Source organism: Hyla sarda, chromosome 6, assembly GCF_029499605.1.
Source record: "Hyla sarda isolate aHylSar1 chromosome 6, aHylSar1.hap1, whole genome shotgun sequence".
In the NCBI taxonomy this organism is placed as follows: Eukaryota; Metazoa; Chordata; class Amphibia; order Anura; family Hylidae; genus Hyla; species Hyla sarda.
In genome coordinates this window covers 149,840,979-149,863,662 of record NC_079194.1, presented here as the reverse complement: position 1 = coordinate 149,863,662, position 22,684 = coordinate 149,840,979, and the positions used below count along the sequence as shown (strand labels likewise).

General features: G+C 41.2%; 1 protein-coding gene across 2 annotated transcripts in view; it reads left to right on the top strand.

The window, feature by feature from the left end:
* ZCCHC14 (zinc finger CCHC-type containing 14) overlaps positions 1–17,603 on the top strand; it is a 162,212-nt gene extending 144,609 nt beyond the window's left edge. For both annotated transcript variants that reach the window (XM_056525536.1, XM_056525535.1), the window contains one exon: positions 15,351–17,603. In XM_056525536.1, the coding sequence (XP_056381511.1) occupies positions 15,351–15,406 (56 nt within the window). In that variant the 3' untranslated portion in view covers positions 15,407–17,603. The remainder of the gene's footprint in view (positions 1–15,350) is intronic.
* Positions 17,604–22,684: the final 5,081 nt, after the last annotated feature.

The window sequence follows — 22,684 nt, the reverse complement described above, 5'->3', positions numbered from 1 at the left end:
AGTTCGCTCTGCGCGTAATGACGGGCAATACAGGGGCCGGAGCATCATTACGTCAATACAAGTCTATGGGAGGGGGTGTGGCGGTCATCACGCCCCCTGCCATAGACTTGCATTAAGGGGACGGGCCGTGATGTCCTGGTTGGACTTGATGGACGTATGTCTTTTTCCAACCATACTAACTATGTAACTCTGTCATGAGGGGCGGAGCCATGACGAACTCGCTCTGCGCAGTAATGATAGCGGGGTGCCGCAGTGGCGATCCCCGGGGTCCCCAGCAGCGGGACCGCGGCGATCTAACATCTTATCCCCTATCCTTTGGATAGGGGATAAGATGTCTAGGGGGCGGAGTACCCCTTTAAGGGGTTTAGTTTCCAAAATAGTATGCCATGTGTTTTTGTTTTTTCTGTTGTTCTAGCACCATAGGGGCTTCTTAAATGTGACATGCCCCCCCAAAACTTTTTCAGAAAAACTCTCCAAAATCCCACTGTCGCTCCTTCCCTTCTGAGCCCTCTAGTGCACCCACAGAGCACTTGGCATACACATAAGAGGTATTTCCTTACTCTGGAGAAATTGGGTTACACATTTTAGGAAGATTTCTCTCCTTTTACCCCTACAAGAACTTGCCAGTGTAAAAAATTAAGATTTTGAATTTTCTCCTTCAATTTTCTGCTATTCCTGTGAAACACCCAAAGGCTTAACAAACCTTTTGAATGTCATTTTGGATACTTTGAGGGGTGCAGTTTTTATAATGGAGTCATTTATGGGGTATTTCTAATAAGAAGGCCCTTCAAATCCACTTCAAAACTGAACTGGTCCCTGAAAAATTTCGATTTAGAAAATTTTGAGAAAAATTGGAAAATTGCTGCTAATTGAAGCCCTCTGATTGCATCATAAAGTTGACATGTTTTTACTTTTCGAAGACAACCTAAAGTAGACATATTGTATATGTGAATCAATATATAATTTATTTGGAATATTCATTTTCCTTATGAGCAGAGAGCTTCAAAGTTAAAAAAAAAATGCTAAATTTCCCATTTTTTCATCATATTTTGGAATTTTTCACCATGAAATGATGCATGTATCGACAAAAGTTTACCACTAACATAAAGTAGAATATGTCACGAAAAAACTGTCTCGGAATAAGAATGAAAGGTAAAAGCATCCCAGAGTTATTAATGCTTAAAGTGACAGTGGTCAGATGTGCAAAAAAATATGCCGGGTCCTACACTGAAAATTGGCTGGGTCCTTAAGGGGTTAAGCTCATCTGGGGCAAGTAACAGGTGTGGGCAATAAAAAAAAAATCACACCTGAAAGCAGATAAAAAGGAGAGAAGTTCACTTAGTCTTTGCATTGTGTGTCTGTGTATGCCACACTAAGCATGGACAACAGAAAGAGGAGAATATAACTCAATGTGGTCTTGAGAACCAAAATTGTGGGAAAATATCAACAATCTCAATATTACAAGTCCATCTCCAGAGATCTAGATTTGCCATTGTCCACAGTGCGCAACATTATCAAGAAGTTTGCAACCTGTGGCACTGTAGCTAATCTCCCTGGGCGTGGACGGAAGAGAAAAATTGATGAAAGGTGTCAACGCAGGATAGTCTGGATGGTGGATAAGCAGCCCCAAACAAGTTCCAAAGATATTCAAGCTGTCCTGCAGGCTCAAGGAGCATCAGTGTCAGCGTGAACTATCTGTCGACATTTAAATGAAATGAAACGCTATGGCAGGAGACCCAGGAGGACCCCACTGCTGACACAGAGACATAAAAAAGCAAGACTACATTTTGCCAAAATGAACTTGAGTAAGCCAAAATCCTTCTGGGAAAACATCTTGTGGACAGATGAGACCAAGATAGAGCTTTTTGGTAAAGCACATCATTCTACTGTTTACCGAAAACGGAATGTGGCCTACAAAGAAAAGAACACAGTACCTACAGTGAAATATGGTGGAGGTACAATGATGTTTTGTGGTTGTTTTGCTGCCTCTAGCACTGGGTGCCTTGAATGTGTGCAAGGCATCATGAAATCTGAGGATTCCAGCAGGACAATGACCCCAAACATACGTCAAAAAGCACCCAGAAATGGATGGCAACAAAGCGCTGGAGAGTTCTGAAGTGGCCAGCAATGAGTCCTGATCTAAATCCCATTGAACACCTGTGGAGAGATCTTAAAATTGCTGTTGGGAAAAGATGCCCTTCCAATAAGAGAGACCTGGAGCAGTTTGCAAAGGAAGAGTGGTCCAATATTCCGGCTGAGAGGTGTAAGAAGCTTATTGATGGTTATAGGAAACCACTGATTTCAGTTATTTTTTCCAAAGGATGTGCAACCAAATATTAAGTTAAGGGTGCCAATAATTTTGTCCAGCCCATTTTTGGAGTTTGGTATGACATTATGTCCAATTAACTTTTTTCCCCTCCCTTTTTTTGGTTTAGTTCCAATACACACAAAGGGAATAAACATGTGTATAGCAAAACATGTGTTACTGCAATCCTTTTCTGTGATAAATACTTCATTTTCTTGAAAAATTTCAGGGGTGCCAACATTTACGGCCATGACTTTATAAATTGGGTATCCTTGTAATCGTATGGACATAAAGAATAAAGACAATGGGGGACATTTTTCAAACTGTTTAGACCAGTTTAGATGGTCTATATTTGTCTCTAAGAAAGTGTCTTTTTAGTTGAGACTTTCATGAGACTTTTGCTTTAGAGCCCTTCTCCGCAGAAATAGTATAGTGGTCTACAATAGAGAATAAAATGCGGTGGTCAGGAATTTATCAACCAAGACTTTTATTGGAAAGTCTCAAAGTCTCATCAGATACGCAGAAATGTCAGACCTGGTGGAAATCCAATCTTAATAGTTCGTAGGAAGCCTTTTTATCAATTATTTAGGACGTACCATGCCACACAGTGCTGTTTTACATCATAAATGACATTTTAGCTTGAATCTTAAGCAGGGATGTGGAATTTCTATTGCCTGACGCCCGGGACATGCAGTTCTGGGTGCCGGGCAGGTGAATTTTTCAGGCCCTTAGCCCTGCTTTGGGCAAGCAGGGCCGGACCTGTAAGCCCCTGACAAGCACGACGGCGTTCAGAGCGGTGTACGGAGAGGGCCCCGGACTCGCGCCTGCTACATACTCTGCAGCCCCATGGTGTTTTCAGTTGCTGCTGCCACCGTTAATAGCCAGCATGTGGTGATCGCCGTGGCTGGCTATTAACCCTTTAGATTGCCTTTAGATCAAAGCTGACTGCGGCGTCTAAAGGGACATGTGAATGCTCCCTGGTGGGGTGGATCGCCCCACGCAGTGCGATCATGGGGGGGGGGGGGGGGGGCGGGGGTGATCCACTATAGAAGTAGCCAGAGGGCTGACCTCTGCTTCCCTGGTGTTCGTGGCTCTGACATTGATAGATCCTGGCTGGACTAGACTGTGTCAATGCATCGCAGAGCACAGAGATCAATGGTGTTCAATAGAACTCTATTGATCTGTATGAGGAATATAATGATAAGGGACTAATAGTGTAGATAATTTTTTTTTTTTTATAAAAGTTTAACTCCTTGGGGACGGAGGGAGTATGCATACGCCCTTGCGTCCCGTCGCTTAAGGACGGAGGGCATATCCATACGCCCTCCATATTTCCGATCACCGCAGCTCTCTGGGCGGTGATCGGACCGGGATGACTGCTGACATCTATCAGCAGGTCCCCGTGGCAATACCTAGGGGGGGTTCTGAGACCACCCCCATGTCGGAGATCGCGGCAAATCGCTGGTCAATTCAGACCAGCGATTTGCCGCGATCCGGGCCAATCGGGTCACTGGTGACCCGATCGCCCGGAAAATAAGAATGATCGGAGCTGTCAGAGACAGCTCCGACCATCCTAAAGAATAGGAGCGATTGGTCGATCAGGCTGACAACCATGGTAGGAGGGGGGCAGGGGGGTTAGAGTTCATTTCCCCCGCTCTTCCCACCGATCGAAGTCGGGGCAGACCGGGGAGAACACGGACGGCGAAGTGGGTAGCATGGCCCAGCTTACCCGGACCGGTGGAAGCATCTTGGACCAGCGGCGGCATCAACACAGGAGGAGCGGCGGCCGGAAAGTGCATTGTGTAGAAGGCTGCAGTGAAGATTGCGGTAAGTGATCTTCTCTGTGGCCTTCTAAAAGCTGCAAAACTACAACCCCCAGCATGCCCACACAGCCAAACGCTGTGAAGGCATGCTGGGAGTTGTAGTTTTGCAACATCTGGAGGATCACAGTTTGGAGTCCACTGTGTAGTGGTCTCTAAACTGTGGTCCTCCAGATGTTGCAAACCTACAACTTTCAGCATGCACTGACTGTCTGGGCATGCTGGGAGTTGTAGTTTTGCAGTCTCCAAACTGTAACCCTCCAGATGTTGCAAAAGTACAATTCCTAGCATGGCCAGACAGTCAGGGATGCTGGGCGTGTAGTTCTGCAATATCTGGCCCTACAGTCTGGACATGCTTGGAGTTGTAGTTTTGCAACATCTGGAGGGCTACAGTTTGGAGACCACTACTTAGTGGTCTCCAAACTGTTCTTCCCCAGTTGTTGCATAACTACAACTCCTAGTATGCCCAGATTGTCCAGGCATGCTGGGAGTTGTAGTTCTGCAACATCTGAAGGGTCAGATATTGCAGAACTACACGCCCAGCATCCCTGACTGTCTGGCCATGCTGGGAATTGTACTTTTGCAACAGCTGTAGGTACACTGGTTGGACTGAGCTGGAGTCTGTTTCCTAACTCAGTGATTCCAACCCGTGGGCCTCAAGCTGGGAGTTGTAGTTTTACAACAGCTGGAGGCACACGGGTTGGAATCACTGAGCTAGAGTCGGTTTTCTAACTCAATGGTTCCCCACCAGTGTGCCTAATGCTGTTGAAAAACTACAACTCCCAGCATGTATGGTCTGTCAGTGCATTCTGGGAGTTGTCATTTTGCCACAGATGAAGGTTTGGGGTGCCTCCCCCCCCCCCCCCCCCCATGTGAATGTACAGGGTACATTCACACGGGCGGGTTTACAGTGGGTTTCCTTCTACAAGTTTGAGCTGCGGCAAATTTTCCGCCGCAGCTCAAACTCCCAGCAGAAAACATACTGTGAACCCCGCCTGTGTGAATGTACCCTAAATACACCACATTACACTAAACTAACAAATAATAAAAAGTAAAATGCTACATATACACCCCCTTACACGTCCCCCCCCCCTCCCAATAAAAATGAAAAACGTCTCATACGGCAGTGTTTCCTAAACGGTTTTTCTTAGTCATGGTGCACCCTGTTTTTTTTTTAAACACTGCTGTAGGGTTTTGGTGGAGACAAGCCCCACCCTTGTAACCGGGTCCGCCCCTATTGCAAATTCCTTATTTAGGCCTCAAATGCGCATGGCGCTCTCTCACTTCAGAGCCCTGTGGTATTTCAAGGCAGCAGTTTAGGGCCACATATGGGGTATTTCCGTACTCGTGAGAAATTGCGTTACAAATTTTGAGGGGATTTTTCTCCTTTTACCCTTTATGAAAAGGTAAAGTTGGGGGCTACACCAGCATGTTAGTGTAAAAAAAATTAAAATTTTTACACTAATATGCTGGTGTGGCCCCATACTTTTCAATTTTACAAGAGGTAAAAGGAGAAAAAGACCCCCAAAATTTCTAACGCAATTTCTTCTGAGTACGGAAATACCCCATATGTGTACGTAAAATGCTCTGCGGACGGACTACATGGCTCAGGAGTGAGAGAGTGCCATGTACATTTGAGGCCCAAATTGGTGATTTGCACAGGGGTGGCTGATCGTTACAGCGGTTCTGACATGAACACAAAAAAAAAAAACATTTTCACAAGGGGTAATAGGAAAAAAGCCCCCCCCAAATTTGTAACCCCATTTCTTCTGAGTATATAAATACCCCATATGTGGATGTAAAGTGCTCTGCGGGCGAACTACAATGCTCAGAAGAGCAGGTGCGCCATTGGGCTTTTTGAGAGAGAATTAGGCTGGAATTGAAGGCAATGTGTTTACAAAGCCCCCATGGTGCCAGAACAGTGGACCCCCTCCACATGTGATCCCATTTTAGAAACTACACCTCTCACGGAATGTAACAAGTGGTGCAGTGAGCATTTACGCCCCACAGGTGTCTGACAGATTTTTTGAACAGTTGTCTGTAAAAATGAAAAATGTAATTTTTCATTTGCACAGCCCACTGTTCCAAATATCTGTCAAATGCCAGTGGGGTGTACATGCTCACTGCACCCCTTATTAAATTCTGTGAGGGGTGTAGTTTACAAAATAGTATGCCATGTTTATTTTTTTTAATTTATTTTTTTAACTGTTCTGGCATCATGGGGGCTTCCTAAATGCGACATGCCCCCAAAAACCATTTCAGCAAAATTCGCTCTCCAAAAGCCCAATGTCGCTCCTTCCCTTCTGAGCCCTCTAGTGCACCCGCAGATCACTTTACATTCACATATGAATTATTTCCTTACTCGAGAGAAATGGGGTTACAAATTTTGTGAGGCGTTTTCTCCTATTACTCCTTGTGAAAATGAAAAGTTTGGGGTAACACCAGCATTTTAGTGTTAAAAATCAAATTTTTAATTTTCACATCCCATTTTAACAAAAGTTCGTCAATCACCTGTGGGGTGTTAAGGCTCACTGTACCCCTTGTTACGTTCTTTGAGGGGTGTAGTTTCCAAAATAGTAGGCCAAGTGTTTTTTTTTTTGTGCTGTTCTGGCACCATAGGAGCTTCCTAAATGCGACATGCCCCTCAAAAACCATTTCAGCAAAATTTGCTTTCCCAAAGCCAAATGTGACTCCTTCTCTTCTGAGCATTGTAGTTCGCCCGCAGAGCATTTTACTTCCTAACATGGGGTATTTCCATACTCAGGAGAGATGGGGTTACAAATTTTGGGGGGCATTTTCTCCCATTACCCTTTGTAAAAATGGTAAATTTGCACAATTTTTTTTTCCATTTACACATCCGACTTTAACGAAAAGTCGTCAAACACCTGTGGGGTGTTAAGGCTCACTGGACACCTTGTTACATGTGTTAGAGGGGTGTAGTTTCCAAAATAGTATGCCATGTGTTTTTTTTGTTTTTTTTTGCTGTTCTGGCACCATAGGGTGACATGCCCCTCAAAAACAATTTCAGAAAAATTCACTCTCCAAAATCTCATTGTTGCTACTTCCCTTCTGAGCCCTCTACTGCGCCCGCTGAACACGTGACATACACATATGAGGTATTGCCTTACTTGAGAGAAATTGGGTTACAAATTTTGGGGGGCTTTTTCTCCTATTAACCTTTGTAAAAATTCAAAAACTGGGTCTACAAGAACATGCGAGAGTAAAAAATGAAGATTTAGAATTTTCTCCTTCACTTTTCTGCTATTGCTGTGAAACACCTAAAGGGTTAACAAACTTTCTGAATGTCATTTTGAATACTTTGAGGGGTGCAGTTTTTATAATGGGGTCATTTATGGGGTATTTCTAATATCAAGGCCCTTCAAATCCACTTCAAAACTGAACTGGTCCCTGAAAAATTCAGATTTTGAAAATTTGGGGAAAAATTTAAAAATTGCTGCTGAACTTTGAAGCCCTCTGATGTCTTCCAAAAGTAAAAAGATGTCAACTTTATGTTGAAAATATAAAGTAGACATATTGTATTTGTGAATCAATATATCATTTATTTGGAATGTCTGTTTTCCTTACAAGTAGAGTTTCAAAGTTAGAAAAATGCTACATTTTCAATTTTTTCATCAAATTTTTCACCAGGAAATGATGCAAGTATCGACAAAAATTTACCACTAACATGAAGTAGAATATGTCACGAAAAAACAATCTTAGAATCAGAATGAAAAGTAAAAGCACCCCAGAGTTATGAATGCTTAAAGTGACAGTGGTCAGAATTGCAAAAAATGCTCCCGTCCTTAGGGTTATAATGGGCTCCATCCCCAAGGGGTTAAAAGACACACATTAACCCCTTCTATATTAAAAGTTCAAATCACCCCCTTTTCCTATATAAAAACATGTAAAAATAAACATATTTGGTATTGCTTATATTAAAATATAACATTATGTATTCTGTACGGTAAATTACGTAAATGTAAAAAAAAAATACCAAACCAAAAAATTGCAATTTTTATAATATCCCAGAAGAAAGGTTAAAAGCGATTAAAAAGTCAGATCAATACCAAAATGGTACCGATACAAAAAACAGATTATGGTGCAAAAAAAAGAGCCCTCATACAGCCTTATATGAAAAAAAAAAAAAAAAAGCTACAGGGATCAGAAAATGGCAATTAAAAAAAAAATGTTGAAAAAGTTCAGAATTTTTAAATTAGTAAAACGTGATTAAAACTATACAAATCTGATATTGCTGTAATCAGGCCGGCCTAAAGTCTCAAAACAACATGTTAGCTCAACCACAAGGTAAATGGCATAGAAAAGAAAACCACCAGATTTGAAAAATTCTCTTTTTACTATTTCAGTTGACCAATATTTTTGATTTTTTTGTTTGATAAAATGTTATGGAAAAATTAAAAGGTATAATTATAGTAGTTAGTTATGGCTATTATAGGGCGAGGAGAAAAAAATGAGTGTAAAAGCGAAAATTGGCCTGGACAAGTGGATTGTCATGAGGGACAAATAGATTTTGCTTCGTTTTAGTTCCGTGGACATGTAGTTTTTTTATTATATTTCCACACCCCTGATTACCCTTTCCCTCTTTGGTGATTTTTCATTTTTGCACTTTTGTTTTTTCCTCCCAACTTTCTAAAAATCATGACACTTTCAATTTTCCACCTAAAAATCAATATGAGGGCTTTGTCTTTGTGCCAAAATTTTACTCTGTAATAACATTAATAATTTCAACACAAAATCTACAGCAAAACCAGAATAAAAAATTTTTGTGGGGCAAATTTTTTTTTAAAAAGCCATTTTGTCATTTTTAGTGGCTTCCGTTTCTACGCAGTGCAGTTTTCGGTAAAAATTGCACTTTATATTTATTCTGTAGGTCCATACAGTCGCAAGGGTACCCATTTTATATAGGTTTTATTTTATTTTACTACAAAAAAAAATTATAACTACGTGCATCAAAATTAATATGTTGAAAAATGTCCTCTCCTGACCCCTATAACTTTTTTTTATTTTTCTGTATGAGGGCTCCTTTATGCGTCATGATGTGAAGTTTTTATCGGTACTTTTTGATCACTTTTCTTTTTTTTATGGTATATAAGTGACTAAAAATACGCTCTCTTGGACTTTGGAATTTTATTACGTGTACGCCATTGACCATGCGGTTTAATTAACAATATATTTTTAAAGTTCGGACATTTACGCACGCGGCGATACCACATTTTTATTTACACCCTTTTTTTTTTTTCTTTTTTTTTTTATGGGAAAAGGGAGTAATTCAAACTTTCATTAGGGAAGAGGTTAAATCACATTTATGAACACTTTATTTTCAATGTTATATATTGTTATTTGCAATGTTATAGCCCCCATAGGGGACTATAACATTGCACACACTGATTTCCTACACTGATCACTGCCATGCTGATCCTCCTCGTATCCTGCAAGCTGTTCGGGACGCCGCGATTTCACAGCGGCTGTCCCGAACAGCACCTCTGGGCTAACCAGCAATGTTTACTTTTGTTTTAGATGCGGCAATCAAGTTTGATAGCCACGTTTAAAGGGTTAATGCCGGACATAAGCCCGATTGGCGATGTCCGGATTAGCCATTGGTCTTGGTTGCTTATAGCAACCGGGACCCACCAGGTATGATGCGCGCTCACCTGCTGAGTGCACCTCATCACTCTGGAGCCGCAAATTGACGTTAATGAACGTTTTTGCACTTTCGTTTTTTCCTCCTTACCTTTTAAAAATCGTAACCCTTTCAATTTTGCACCTAAGAATCCATATGATGTTTTTTTTTGTGCTACCAATTCTACTTTGTATTGACATCAGTTATTTCACCCAAAAATCTACGGCAAAGCTGATAAAAAACACAATTTTATAACTTTTGGGGGCTTCCGTTTCTACGCAATACATTATGCGGTAAAAATTACACCTTATGATTATTCTGTAGGTCCATATGATTAAAATAATACCCTACTTATATAGGTTTGATTTTGTATTACTTCTGGAAAAAAATCATAACTACATGCTAGAAAATGAATGTTTAAAATTGTCCTCTTCTGACCCCTATAACTTTTTTATTTTTCTGCATATGGAGCAGTATGAGGGCTCACATTTTGCGTTGTGATCTGAAGTTTTTATCAGTACCATTTTTGTTTCGTTCTGATTTTTTGATCGCTTTTTATAAATTTTTTCATGGCAGACAAAGTGACCATTTTTGGACTTTGGAATTTTTTTTTCGGGAATGCCATTGACCGCACGTGGCGATACCACATATGTTTAATTTTTTACATTTTTTTTTTCTGGGAAAAGGGAGGTGATTCAAACTTGTATTAGGTAGGGATTAATCACATTTATTAACTCTTTTTTTACGCTTTTTTATTTTGTGCAATGTTATAGCCCCCATTGGGGACTATAACATGCATTACACTGATTACAGGCACTGTTCAATGCTATGCCATAGCACAGCATTGATCAGTGTTATCTGCGCTTGATTGCTCAAGCCTGTAGCTTGGAGCAATCAAATGCCGATTGGACAGCGTGGAGCCAGGTAGGGAGCCTCCCGCTGTCCTATCAGCTGTTCGGGATGGCGCAATTTCACCGCAGAGGTCCTGAACAGCTCCGCTGAGCTAACTGGCAGCATATTTTCCCGTTTTAGATGCCAAAATCAACTTTGATCGCGGCGTCAAAAAGATTAATACCGGACATCAGCCCGATCGGCGATGTCCGTTATTAGCCGCGGGTCCCGGTTTTTGATAGCAACTGGGACCCCGCAGATACGAATCGCGCTCAGCTTCTGAGTGTGCTTCACAGATGGGGAGCCGGCCACAGACGTAAATATACGTCGTTAAGGGTAATCTAATCTAATAATACAGTCATGGCTGTAAATGTTGGCACCCCTTACATTTTTCAAGAAAATTAAGTATTTCTCACAGAAAAGGATTGTAGTACTACATGTTTTGCTATACACATTTATTCCCTTTGTGTGTATTGGAACTAAACCAAAAAAAGGAAGGAAAAAAAGCTAATTGGACATAATGCCCAAAAATTTACTGAAATTAGTTGCTTCCTTTAACTATCAATAAGCAACCTTTGCAAACTGCTCCAGGTCTCCCTTATTGGAAGGGTGCCTTTTCCAAACAGCAATTTTAAGATCTCTCCACAGGTGTTCAATGGGGTTTAGATCTGGACTCTTTGCTGGCCACTTCAGAACTCTCCAGCGCTTTGTTGCTTTTTGACGTATGTTTGGGGTCATTGTCCTGCTGGAAGACCCAAGGTCTCGGATGCAATACCAACTTTCTGACACTGGGCTGTACAGTGCGACCCAAAATCCGGTGGTAATCCTCAGATTTCATGATGCCTTGCACACATTCAGTGCACCCAGTGCCAGAGGCAGCAAAACAATCCCAAAACATCATTGAACCTCCACCATATTTCACTGTAGGTACTGTGTTCTTTCTTTTGTAGGCCTCATTCCATTTTCAGTAAACAGTAGAATGATGTGCTCTACCAAAAAGCTCTATCTTGGTCTCATCTGTCCACAAGACGTTTTCCCAGAAGGATTTTGGATTACTCAAGTTTATTTTGGCAAAATGTAGTCTTGCTTTTTTATGTCTCTGTGTCAGCAGTGGGGTCCTCCTGGGTCTCCTGCCATAGAATTTCATTTCATTTAAATTTCGACAGATAGTTCACGCTGACACTGATGCTCCCTGAGCCTCTTTTCCGTCCACGCCCATGGAGATTAGCTACAGTGTCATGGGTTGCAAATTTCTTGATAATGTTGTGCACTGTGGACAAAGGCAAATCTAGATCTCTGGAGATGAACTTGTTGATATTTTTCCACAATTTTGGACAGTTCTCTACTCTACTTCCTGTTGTCCATGCTTAGTATCCCGTCCTCATATCCTGTCCTCCTATCTCGACCTCCTATCCCGACCATCCCGTCCTCCTATCCCATCCTCATATCCCAAACTGTAATATATGTACCAGGTATTGATAAATCTCCAGCCGTACGGAAGTTATGTGAGAACATACATTTCCCATTGATTTGCATGGGACTTTAAACAAAAACCCCGACCCTCACAAATGGGGGTAGTTAAGGGTTAAATTAACTATCCTGAATTTTAAGTTGACATATAAGTAACATGTGACCAAGTATTATTGAAATATCTTCAGCCTTTTGGAAGTTATGCAGTAACATATATTTCCCATAGACTTGTATGGGACTTTAAACAAAAACCCCACCCCTGGCAAATGTGAGTGAGTAAGGGTTAAAATACTTATCCTATGTTTGTTGTTGACATATAAGTAGCATGTGTGCCAAGTTTTATGTTAATAAGTTTAGCCGTTTGGATGTGATGCTGGAACATACATACATACACACATGCGCACACGTTGAGTTTTATATATATATATATATATATACTAGCTGAGTACCCGGCATTGCCCAGTTTTTCCTTCCTAATCCTTGTTGGGGAGGAAAATAAACAAAGGAGGAAGCTTTTGACTTCATATCTCGTCCTCATATATTGTTGTCATATCCCGACCTCCTATCTCGACCTCCTATCCCGACCTCCTATCCCGACCTCATATCCAGTCCATCTATCTCAACCTCCTATCTCAACCTCCTGTCCCGTCCTCCTGTCCCGACCTCCTGTCCCGGCCCTCCTATCCCGACCTCCTATCCAGTCCATCTAGCCCAACCTCCTATCTCGTCCTCCTATCCAGTCCATCTAGCCCAACCTCCTATCTCGTCCTCCTATCCAGTCCATCTATCCCAACCTCCTGTCTCGTCCTCCTGTCTCGTCCCCCTGTCTCGTCCTCCTGTCTCGTCCTCCTGTCCCGTCCTCCTGTCCCGTCCTCCTGTCCCGTCCTCCTGTCCCGTCCTCCTGTCCCGTCCTCCTGTCCCGTCCTCCTGTCCCGTCCTCCTGTCCCGTCCTCCTGTCCCGTCCTCCTATCCAGTCCATCTGTCCCGTCCTCCTGTCTCGTCCTCCTGTCCCGTCCTCCTATCCAGTCCATCTGTCCCGTCTTCCTGTCCCGTCCTCCTGTCCCGTCCTCCTATCCAGTCCATCTGTCCCGTCTTCCTGTCCCGTCCTCTTATCCCGTCCTCCTATCCCGTCCTCCTATCCAGTCCATCTGTCCCATCCTCCTGTCTCGTCCTCCTGTCCCGTCCTCCTATCCCGTCCTCCTATCCAGTCCATCTGTCCCGTCTTCCTGTCCCGTCCTCTTATCCCATTTTCCTATCCCGTCCTCCTATCCCGACCTCCCAACCCGTAATATGTGTACCAGGTATTGAAATATCTCCAGCCGAACGGAAGTTATGTGGGAACATACATTTCCCATTGATTTGCATGGGACTTTAAACAAAAACCCCAACCCTCACAAATGGGGGTAGTTAAGGGTTAAATTAACTATCGTATATTTTAAGTGGACAAATAAGTAACATGTGACCAAGTATTATCGAAATATCTCCAGCCGTTTGGAAGTTATGCAGTAACCTATATTTCGCATTGACTTGTATGGGACTTTAAACATAAACCCCGCCCCTGGCAAATGGGGGTGAGTAAGGGTTAAATCACCTATCCTATGTTTGTTGTTGACATAAGTAACGTGTTCCAAGTTTCATGTTAATATCTTTAGCCGTTTGGACGTGATGCTGCCCGGGTTTTCCTTCCTAATCCTTGTTGGGGAGGAAAATAAACAAAGGATGAAGCTTTTGACTTCATATCCGATCCTCATATATTGTTGTCATATCCCAACCCCACATCCCGACCTCCTATCCCCTCCTCCTGTCCCGCCCTCCTGTCCCGACCTCCTATCCCGTCCTATCTCTACCTCCTATCCCGTCCTCCTATTTCGACCTCCTATCCCAACCTCCTATCCCGTCCTTCAATCTCGAGCTCCTATCCTGACCTCCTAACCCGACCTCCTTTCTCGACCTCCTATCCCGGCCTCCTATCCCGGCCTCCTATCCCGGCCTCCTATCCCGACCTCCTATCCCGACCTCCTATCCCGACCTCCTATTCCGACCTCCTATCTCGAACTCCTATCCCGTCCTCATATCCCGTCCTCATATCCCGACCCGTAATATGTGTACCAAGCATTGAAATAGCTACAGCCGTATGGAAATTATATGGAAAAATACATTTCCCATTGATTTGCATGGGACTTTAACCCTTAACTACCACCATTTGTGAGTTTTTGTTTAAATTAACTATCCTATATTTTAAGTGGACATATAAGTAACATGTGACCAAGTATTATCGAAATATCTCCAGCCGTTTGGAAGTTATGCGGTAACATATATTTCCCATTGACTTGTATGGGACTTTAAACATAAACCCTGCCCATGGCAAATGGGGGTGAGTAAGGGTACATTTCCTTTAATCCTGGGGAAAAAGCTGGTCCCAGAGGTTGGACCCATATCTCTAAGACATTTATGGCATATCCTGTGAAGTTTCCATAAATTTTAAGATGAGATTACGCTTTTAAAATAGGGCATTTATTTCAGATCTGTGAGGATCCGTCTTCCGCCCCCGCCTCCCTTCTCACCTCATCTGACTGAAGGTCAGGAGTATCAAGCCTTCTGTAGTGTTCAGATAATTAGGTTGGACTTGCAGTACCAGACACAGCCACTACCAAAAATATGATACTGTGCTTGGTAAACAACAAGGGCTGACCTGGTGTACACTGGAGCTTTCTATCTGTCAGTCAGCTGATCCGCAGAGATGCTGGCAGTCCAGACTTTTATTGATCTTATATTGATGGCAAGCAATATTGTAGTCTCAAAATAACCTGTTTAGGCCAGCTATAAATGCAGATATCATTCTTAGTAATTAGATGCTAACAATGATCCTACTGTTACCATAATTGTTGTTTAGTCATACCTTTGTTTTCTTTCGTGTGCACTTGAAAATAATCTGTTTTATATGGAGAGGCCGACCCAAGCAATGTTATCATATGCTTCATAATATTGTTTACTGTAATGCAGCCAGTTATGTGGTAGTACAATGCATGCAGCCAAGGAGGCTTCTCCAGGACACCCTATGACTTTAATATGACTATAATCCTTTGCATAAGTGACCTCCTTAGTCATAGTTATCTCTTATAAAGGAACGTAGTAAATTGCTAAGTGGTCTATGCACTTGTGATAACATTATACAATTCATGTAGCCTCTGCTTTTTTTTTTTCTTTTGCTTTTTTTTAAATCCAGGAACTTTCCGTCTTAAGTTTGCTCCACCATCAGATGGCCTGGACTCTGGCGATTAACCATCTGGACCTAGGTCTCCTCACCCTGCGTCCTTCATCTAAAGGTGCTTTAGTTTTACCCAGGCTAAAGTGAAATACGTTCAGGGCCGATGTTTCTGTATTGCCAAATTTTGCTTCAAAGAAATCATTACTCTTAATGGCGACATGAAGACCTTGGCCTGTGTAAACCTCATGTTTTTTAGGACTTGTAGAAAAGTTTCTCTGGTGAAGAACTTTGTTTTTTATGTTTTTTTTTCAAGCGTTATGGAAAACATTTAGGGCAGCTACAATAAACATCAAGGTAAATTCTAAGAGGTAACAGTCCTGAGACTTGCGTCTATTAACCTGCGTTAAATGACATAAGCGCACGATAGGAAGTCACTGGGATTCTTGTAGATTGCACTAGGGTAGGACTATCCAGTTTTTGTCTTTTTTATGTATGTAAATTTTATTGGGATACAAGAAATGTTGGACTGCCTATTAAAAGACTAAATTCTTTATCCTCTTCCTCTGGCAGTAAACCCCATTATACTTTATATCTATAAGGAATTTTGCACTTTAATTTTTTTATATCTATGTTTATATCTTATTTGATCTGTGTTATGAAGGGGATGCCTCTGGGAGTGTGTCTCATCCCTTAAAAAGAAGCAAAATACATGTGTTATAACCAGAAAGAAGATTTCCTGCTTGCCATTAAGTAACTACAAGCACTAGGGTCTGGGACCTTGAACCTGACAGTATTATCTGTGCTGAGGATTTGAATCCAAGGGCTATAGCTTCTCTAAACTGTAAACACTACGTCTCAACCATAACCATCTTGGAAGCTGGGGCTGCTGGCTTTGGATTGATGGTTCTTTCCAGACAAGTGTCAATGTAACTATAGTTTTTATTTAAACCTACTTCCCAGACATTTCTGTTCCAATGACCATAAAGTATTGATGACACCGCCAACAAAGAAAACATTTATTTAGCACTAAATCCTTGATCACTGCGAGATTCCAGGAATGGTGGTTCTGAGCTAATCTGAAACCAAAGATTAAAGCGACGCATAGAGGAGACCCATGATGCTTCTCATGATTGTTTTCTACTTGGAACCTTTAAACACTTGTGACATACTAGACTCGGAGACCTGAAGCCTTGCTACAAAAGTCTAACTACATAGTCACAAGGTTCTGTTCTACTGTGGGTTTATGCAGTGAAAACACTAAAAAAAGAAAAGCCAGAATATTCATCACCTTTGTTTTATTGGTCCATAATATAGCACCAAACGAAATGTATTTTGCTTCCCCATTTCATTTGGCATTGTGCCACGCTCCATTGGATGGAGCATGTGGATATATCGCTCATAGGAGAACACTTACGGTAACTGTGTGGCAGCACACAAAGTACCTACTCTTTAATATTTAATTATAGCCACCATGTAGGCCCTTTCCACGTCTCTGCTGTGTTTATAAAGCCTTAAGCACAGAAGTGAAGCAACAGATCTTTTGTTTTGAACATTGTTTTATCATCTAAATATAATGTTGAGTAATCTTGCAAAGCCTTTACCCACCTTAGGTTACATCCTATTGTACTCCAGTCTCATCCAGACTTGCATTCAGACATTTACTTGCATCACATAGGAATGTCTGACTGTGGTGCATAGTTTGTTTTCCTTTGGTTCTTCATCAGACTTGCCTGATGTAAACACTACATCTCCCACGATGCACTGCAGCAGGGAATTATCGACTCAACTTTATTTGTAGATATAGATGGTATAATAATGTTCAGAAATTATGTTGCACGTTAAAGCAGGTTGTAGAATGTCATCTGTTCATGTTGATCAGAACATAAATGTGTAAATCTGCTTTGACTACAGAACAAGGCATTGTGGATTAATATGTAATATAATATATTGTCCAGGCCCTCGGCATAGAGCAATATACAACTGTTACACTTTTTTTTTTATATATACTGTAAAAAAACAAGACGAGAATATAAGGATCTGATCTCAAAATGTAATGATTATAAAATTTCTACTGTGTAACTGACTTCTAAAGAGACACTAAGCCTTAAATATAGTGATAGTCAGCACAAACATCACCAGACAGTGTATAGAGAGACTTGGGTTTTACATGTTTACCTTTAACACCCCCCCCAATTATATATATAAGATCTGCAGTGGCCTTTTTCATATGGCCTACTTGTGCGCTGAAAGCCAAACTTTTTTTTTTTTTTTTTAAAGAAAAAATTCTCTAAACTTGAATTGTATTTAATGACATAGGAATAATAATGTAAATGTGTCTATTTTTAAGAAGTGTTTAATGCCTTTTTTTTTCCATTTCATGTTTCAATGGCCAGTGCACAAAAATGGAAAAATACTAAACTTTTGTGGTCACATGCTCTGTTTTTCATGCTGTCTTCGAGGACAATGTGTGGTGTCCACTGCCTTTTGTCCCATACATAACTGCTCTACAAGCAGCAGATAAGGAGGACATTTTCTTCCCTATCGATCTGTTACATTTCTAAGGCATTTAGTTTTTTTCTTGATCATATTCGCACCTTAACATTTGCCCCGTTGATGCTCCAGTTATACTTTCTGATGGAAGTAAATGTCAGTCAGACACAAATTCTGCTGACCGCTGGCTACATTAATGGCCCATGGGTCAAGGAAAACAAAACACTTCTCTCTGAATTGGAAAACCACCTTGTTTTAGCACTTTTTTAAAATAACCCCAATCATGAAGCTGTAGTTCTAGTTGTAAGTGTATTTATATTGGAGAGAAAGTGCTTTAAATACACAGGAAGCCCCTATAAATGGGTAAAGAAGCTGAATGTAGATGTTTCTTATGTACACAGTTAAGTTAGCAGGGTTGGAGCTACCTTGGTGATCAGCTGATCCCTGCAGGTCCGGCTCTTGACACCCATAGTAAACAGCCGATTTTGCTTCAGTAAGCTGCAACCAGTCAGATGATTCCACAAAAGGCCATCCATGTAATAGATAGAAAGTCAAGCAGATGACAATAAAAACAAGGGTTTAAGGATTCTTGTTATACAGATCCATAATATGGTGACCATTAACTGTTATGTTCCCGTATTACACCTCTGTGGGCCTCCTATTTCAGATGAAAAGGATTCCTCCCTGAGGAATAATGTATAACCTGTTCATCAGACATATATCACAGTAGTAAAAGGATGCAATGCTTCTGGGGGAGGGGTACAGCACCGCGGTACCCTACAGATGCACACCATGTTACTCCTGCACTGTAATATGGAACTATGTGTATAGGGTACAGACAGGGCTGTGTGCATGCCTCCTAGATCTCCTGTGCTCCTATCAATAGGAAACCTGTTGCAGTGAGCTGGAGGGAATTTGGGGAATCGTCATTTATCTTTATTTGCTCTAAAAAGATAATTTCTTCATGTGGGGAAAAATTATTGTTATTGAATTAAGATAAACACCAACACAAAGCCCATGCAGACCTTTCTTCTCTTCAAAGATGTCATATTCCCAGTGTGTACCCTTTTATTTCCTATGAATAAAGCACAGGTACAATGGGCATAGAATATAAAAAAAATGATTCAGCCGCTTTCTTAAACACTATTTTGTTTTGAGCCATTCTAGCTATAATGGAGCGATTTCCTGCAGTATTACAAGGCATGCATGTTCCACCTGTACATATTTCTTGCGCTTATTTGAACTGTACCTTGTTGTGTATTTGACTATTGGATTTTTTATGTTTATTATACTTTAAGAGTTATAACTGTACATTTTTAGAATGACGTTTTTATCTAAAGTACTGAAGATAAAATATGGTTTATACAGAAATGCACAAAAAAAGTGAATAAAATAAAAATGTTTCCTTTTTTTACAGGAAGTCTGTGTTTTAGTTTTTTCTCTTTGTGTTCAGTCAGTTGTCTACCAGTGTCAGATAGTAACACCTATTGGATTGTGAATGATATAACAGGTATTCACTTGTAGAGATGACTTGTATAGATGCAATATATCAGATATTGTTATAGATGGCGGGGTCATATAACAAACACACATGTAAATAATAAGTTGCTATAAAGAGAAGAAAAATTAAGCTCTTAAAAGGGGTTCACAAAATACCTTGTTAGTCTCCCAATTTGGTGTACGGAATAAGAGGACCAATCGTATTCTCCATTACACAGACAACCCAATGATTTCAATGAGAATAATTTAATGTATTCTCTGTGGTGGCTTATTGGGAAACTAAACACTTGCTGCAAGGCTCCCCGAAGATCATGGACCATTTTTTGGGGGATTCCAGCCAAGAGACCACTTAGGAACAACCTATTTGGGGGGGGGGGGGGGGGGGGGACCATTCTATCAAATATAAATTTTGTATAAACATTTGTCGCAGAATGCCTATTTATTTTTAAATTTTTTTGTGGAATTTTGTTTAGTAGGTTTGTCACTTTAAACTCTGTGAATGCAACTTCATACTTAAAATCAGCAGTTTGTTTTGCTTAGATATTTTTTGTTTTGTATATATCTATTTAATGGCCATTTAGATCTGTTGATGCAGCTCGTTCTAGCTCATTAAGATTATTAACCCCTTAAGGACCGGGGTTTTTTCCGTTTTTGCATTTTCGTTTTTTGCTCCTTGCCTTTAAAAAATTATAACTCTTTCAATTTTGCACCTAAAAATCCATATGATGGCTTATTTTTTGCGCCACCAATTCTACATTGTAATGACGTCAGTCATTTTGCCCAAAAATCTACGGTGAAACGGGAAAAAAAATCATTGTGCGACAAAATTGAAAAAAAAAACGCTGTTTTGTAACTTTTGGGGGCTTCCGTTTCTACGTAGTAAATTTTTTGGTAAAAATGACCCCTTATCTTTATTCTGTAGGTCCATATGATTAAAATGATACCCTACTTATATAGGTTTGATTTTGTCGGACTTCTGGAAAAAATCATAACTACATGCAGGAAAATTAATACGTTTAAAATTGTCATCTTCTGACCCCTGTAACTTTATTTTTCCGTGTATGGGGCGGTATGAGGGCTAATTTTTTGCGCCGTGATCTGAAGTTTTTAACTGTACCATTTTTGCATTGATAGGCCTTATTGATCGCTTTTTATTCATTTTTAAATGATATAAAAAGTGACCAAAAATGCACTATTTTGGACTTTGGAATTTTTTTGCGCGCATGCCATTGACCGAGCGGTTTAATTAATGATATATTTTTATAATTCGGACATTTCCGCACGCGGTGATACCATATATGTTTATTTTTATTTACACTGTTTTTTTTTTTTATGGGAAAAGGGGGGTGATTCAAACTTTTAATAGGGGAGGAGTTAAATGATCTTTATTCACTTTAATTTTTCGCTTTCTTTTTGCAGTGTTATAGCTCCCATAGGGACCTATAACACTGCACACACTGATCTTCATCATTGATCACTGGTTTCTCATAGGAAACCAGTGATCGACGATTCTGCCGCATGACTGCTCATGCCTGGATCTCAGGCACTGAGCAGTCATTCGCCGATCGGACAGCGAGGAGGCAGGTAGGGGCCCTCCCGCTGTCCTGTAAGCTGTTCGGGATGCCGCGATTTCACCGCGGCTATCCCGAACAGCCCACTGAGTTAACCTGCAACTTTCGCTTTTGGTTTTAGCCGCGCGGCTCAGCTCTGAGCGCGCAGCTAAAGGGTTAATAGCGCGCGGCGCCGCAATCGGCGCTGCGCGCTATTAGAGGCGGGTCCTGGCTTCACTATGACGCCGGGCCCGCCGTGATATGATGCGGGGTTACCGTGTAACCCCGCGTTATATCAGGAGAGTAGGACCAAGGACGTCCGGTACGTCCTTGGTCCTTAAGGGGTTAAGCTACAGTCATGGCCGGAAATGTTGGCACCCCTGAAATTTTTCAAGAAAATGTCTTTATAGAAAAGGATTGCTGCAGTAACACGTGTTTTGATATACACATGTTTATTCCCTTTGTGTGTATTGGAACTAAACCAAAATAGGGAGGAAAAAAAGCAAATTAGACATAATGTCACACCAAACTCCAAAAAATGGCTGGACAAAATTATTGGCACCCTTTCAAAATTGTGGAAAAATATTGTTCCAAGCATATAATGCTCCTTTAAACTCACCTGGGGCACGGAACATGTGTGGGCAATATAAAAATCACACCTGAAAGCAGATAAAAAGGAGAGAAGTTCACTTAGTGTTTGTGTGTCTGTGTGTGTGCCACACTAATGCATGACAGAAAGGGGAGAAGAGAACTGTCTGAGGACTTGAGAACCAAAATTGTGGGAAAATATCAACAATCTCAAGGTTACAAGTCCATGTCCTGAGATCTAAATTTGCCTTTGTCCACAGTGCGCAACATTATCAAGAAGTTTGCAACCCATGGCACTGTAGCTAATCTTCCTGGCATGGACGAAAGAGAAAAATTGATGAAAGGTGTCCACACAGGATAGTCTGGATGGTGGATAAGCAGCCCCAAACAAGTTCCAAAGATATTCAAACTGTCCTGCAGGCTCAGAGAGTATCAGTGTCAGCGCGAACTATCCATCAACATTTAAATGAAATGAAACTCTAAGGCAGGAGACCCAGGAGGGACCCCACTGCTGACACAGAGACATAAAAAAGCAAAACTAACATGAGTAAGCCAAAATCCTTCTGGGAAAACATCTTGTGGACAGATGAGACCAAGATAGAGCTTTTTGGTAAAGCACATCATTCATGTTTACCGAAAACGGAATGAGGCCTACAAAGAAAAGAAAACAGTACCTTCAGTGAAATATGGTGGAGGTTCAATGATGTTTTGGGGTTGTTTTGCTGCATCTGGCACTGGGTGCCTTGAATGTGTGCAAGACATCATGAAATCTGAGGATTGCCAATGGATTTTGGGTCACACTGTACAGCCCAGTGTTAGAAAGCTTGGTTTGCATCCGTGATCCTTGGGTCTTCCAGCAGGACTATGACCCCAAACATACGTCAAAAAGCCCCCAGAAATGGATGGCAACAAAGCGCTGGAGAGTTCTGAAGTGGCCAGCAATGAGTCCAAATCCCTTTGAACACCTGTGGAGAGATCCTAAAATTGCTGTTTGTAAAAGGCTCCTTCCAATAAGAGAGACCGGGAGCAAAGAAAGAGTGGTCCAACATTCCGGCTGAGAGGTGTAAGAAGCTTATTGATGGTTATAGGAAGCGACTTATTTCAGTTATTTTTTCCAAAGGGTGTGCAACCAAATATTAAATTAAGGGTGCCAATAATTTTGTCCAGCCCATTTTTGGAGTTTGGTGACATTATGTCCAATTTGCTTTTTTTCCTCCCTTTTTT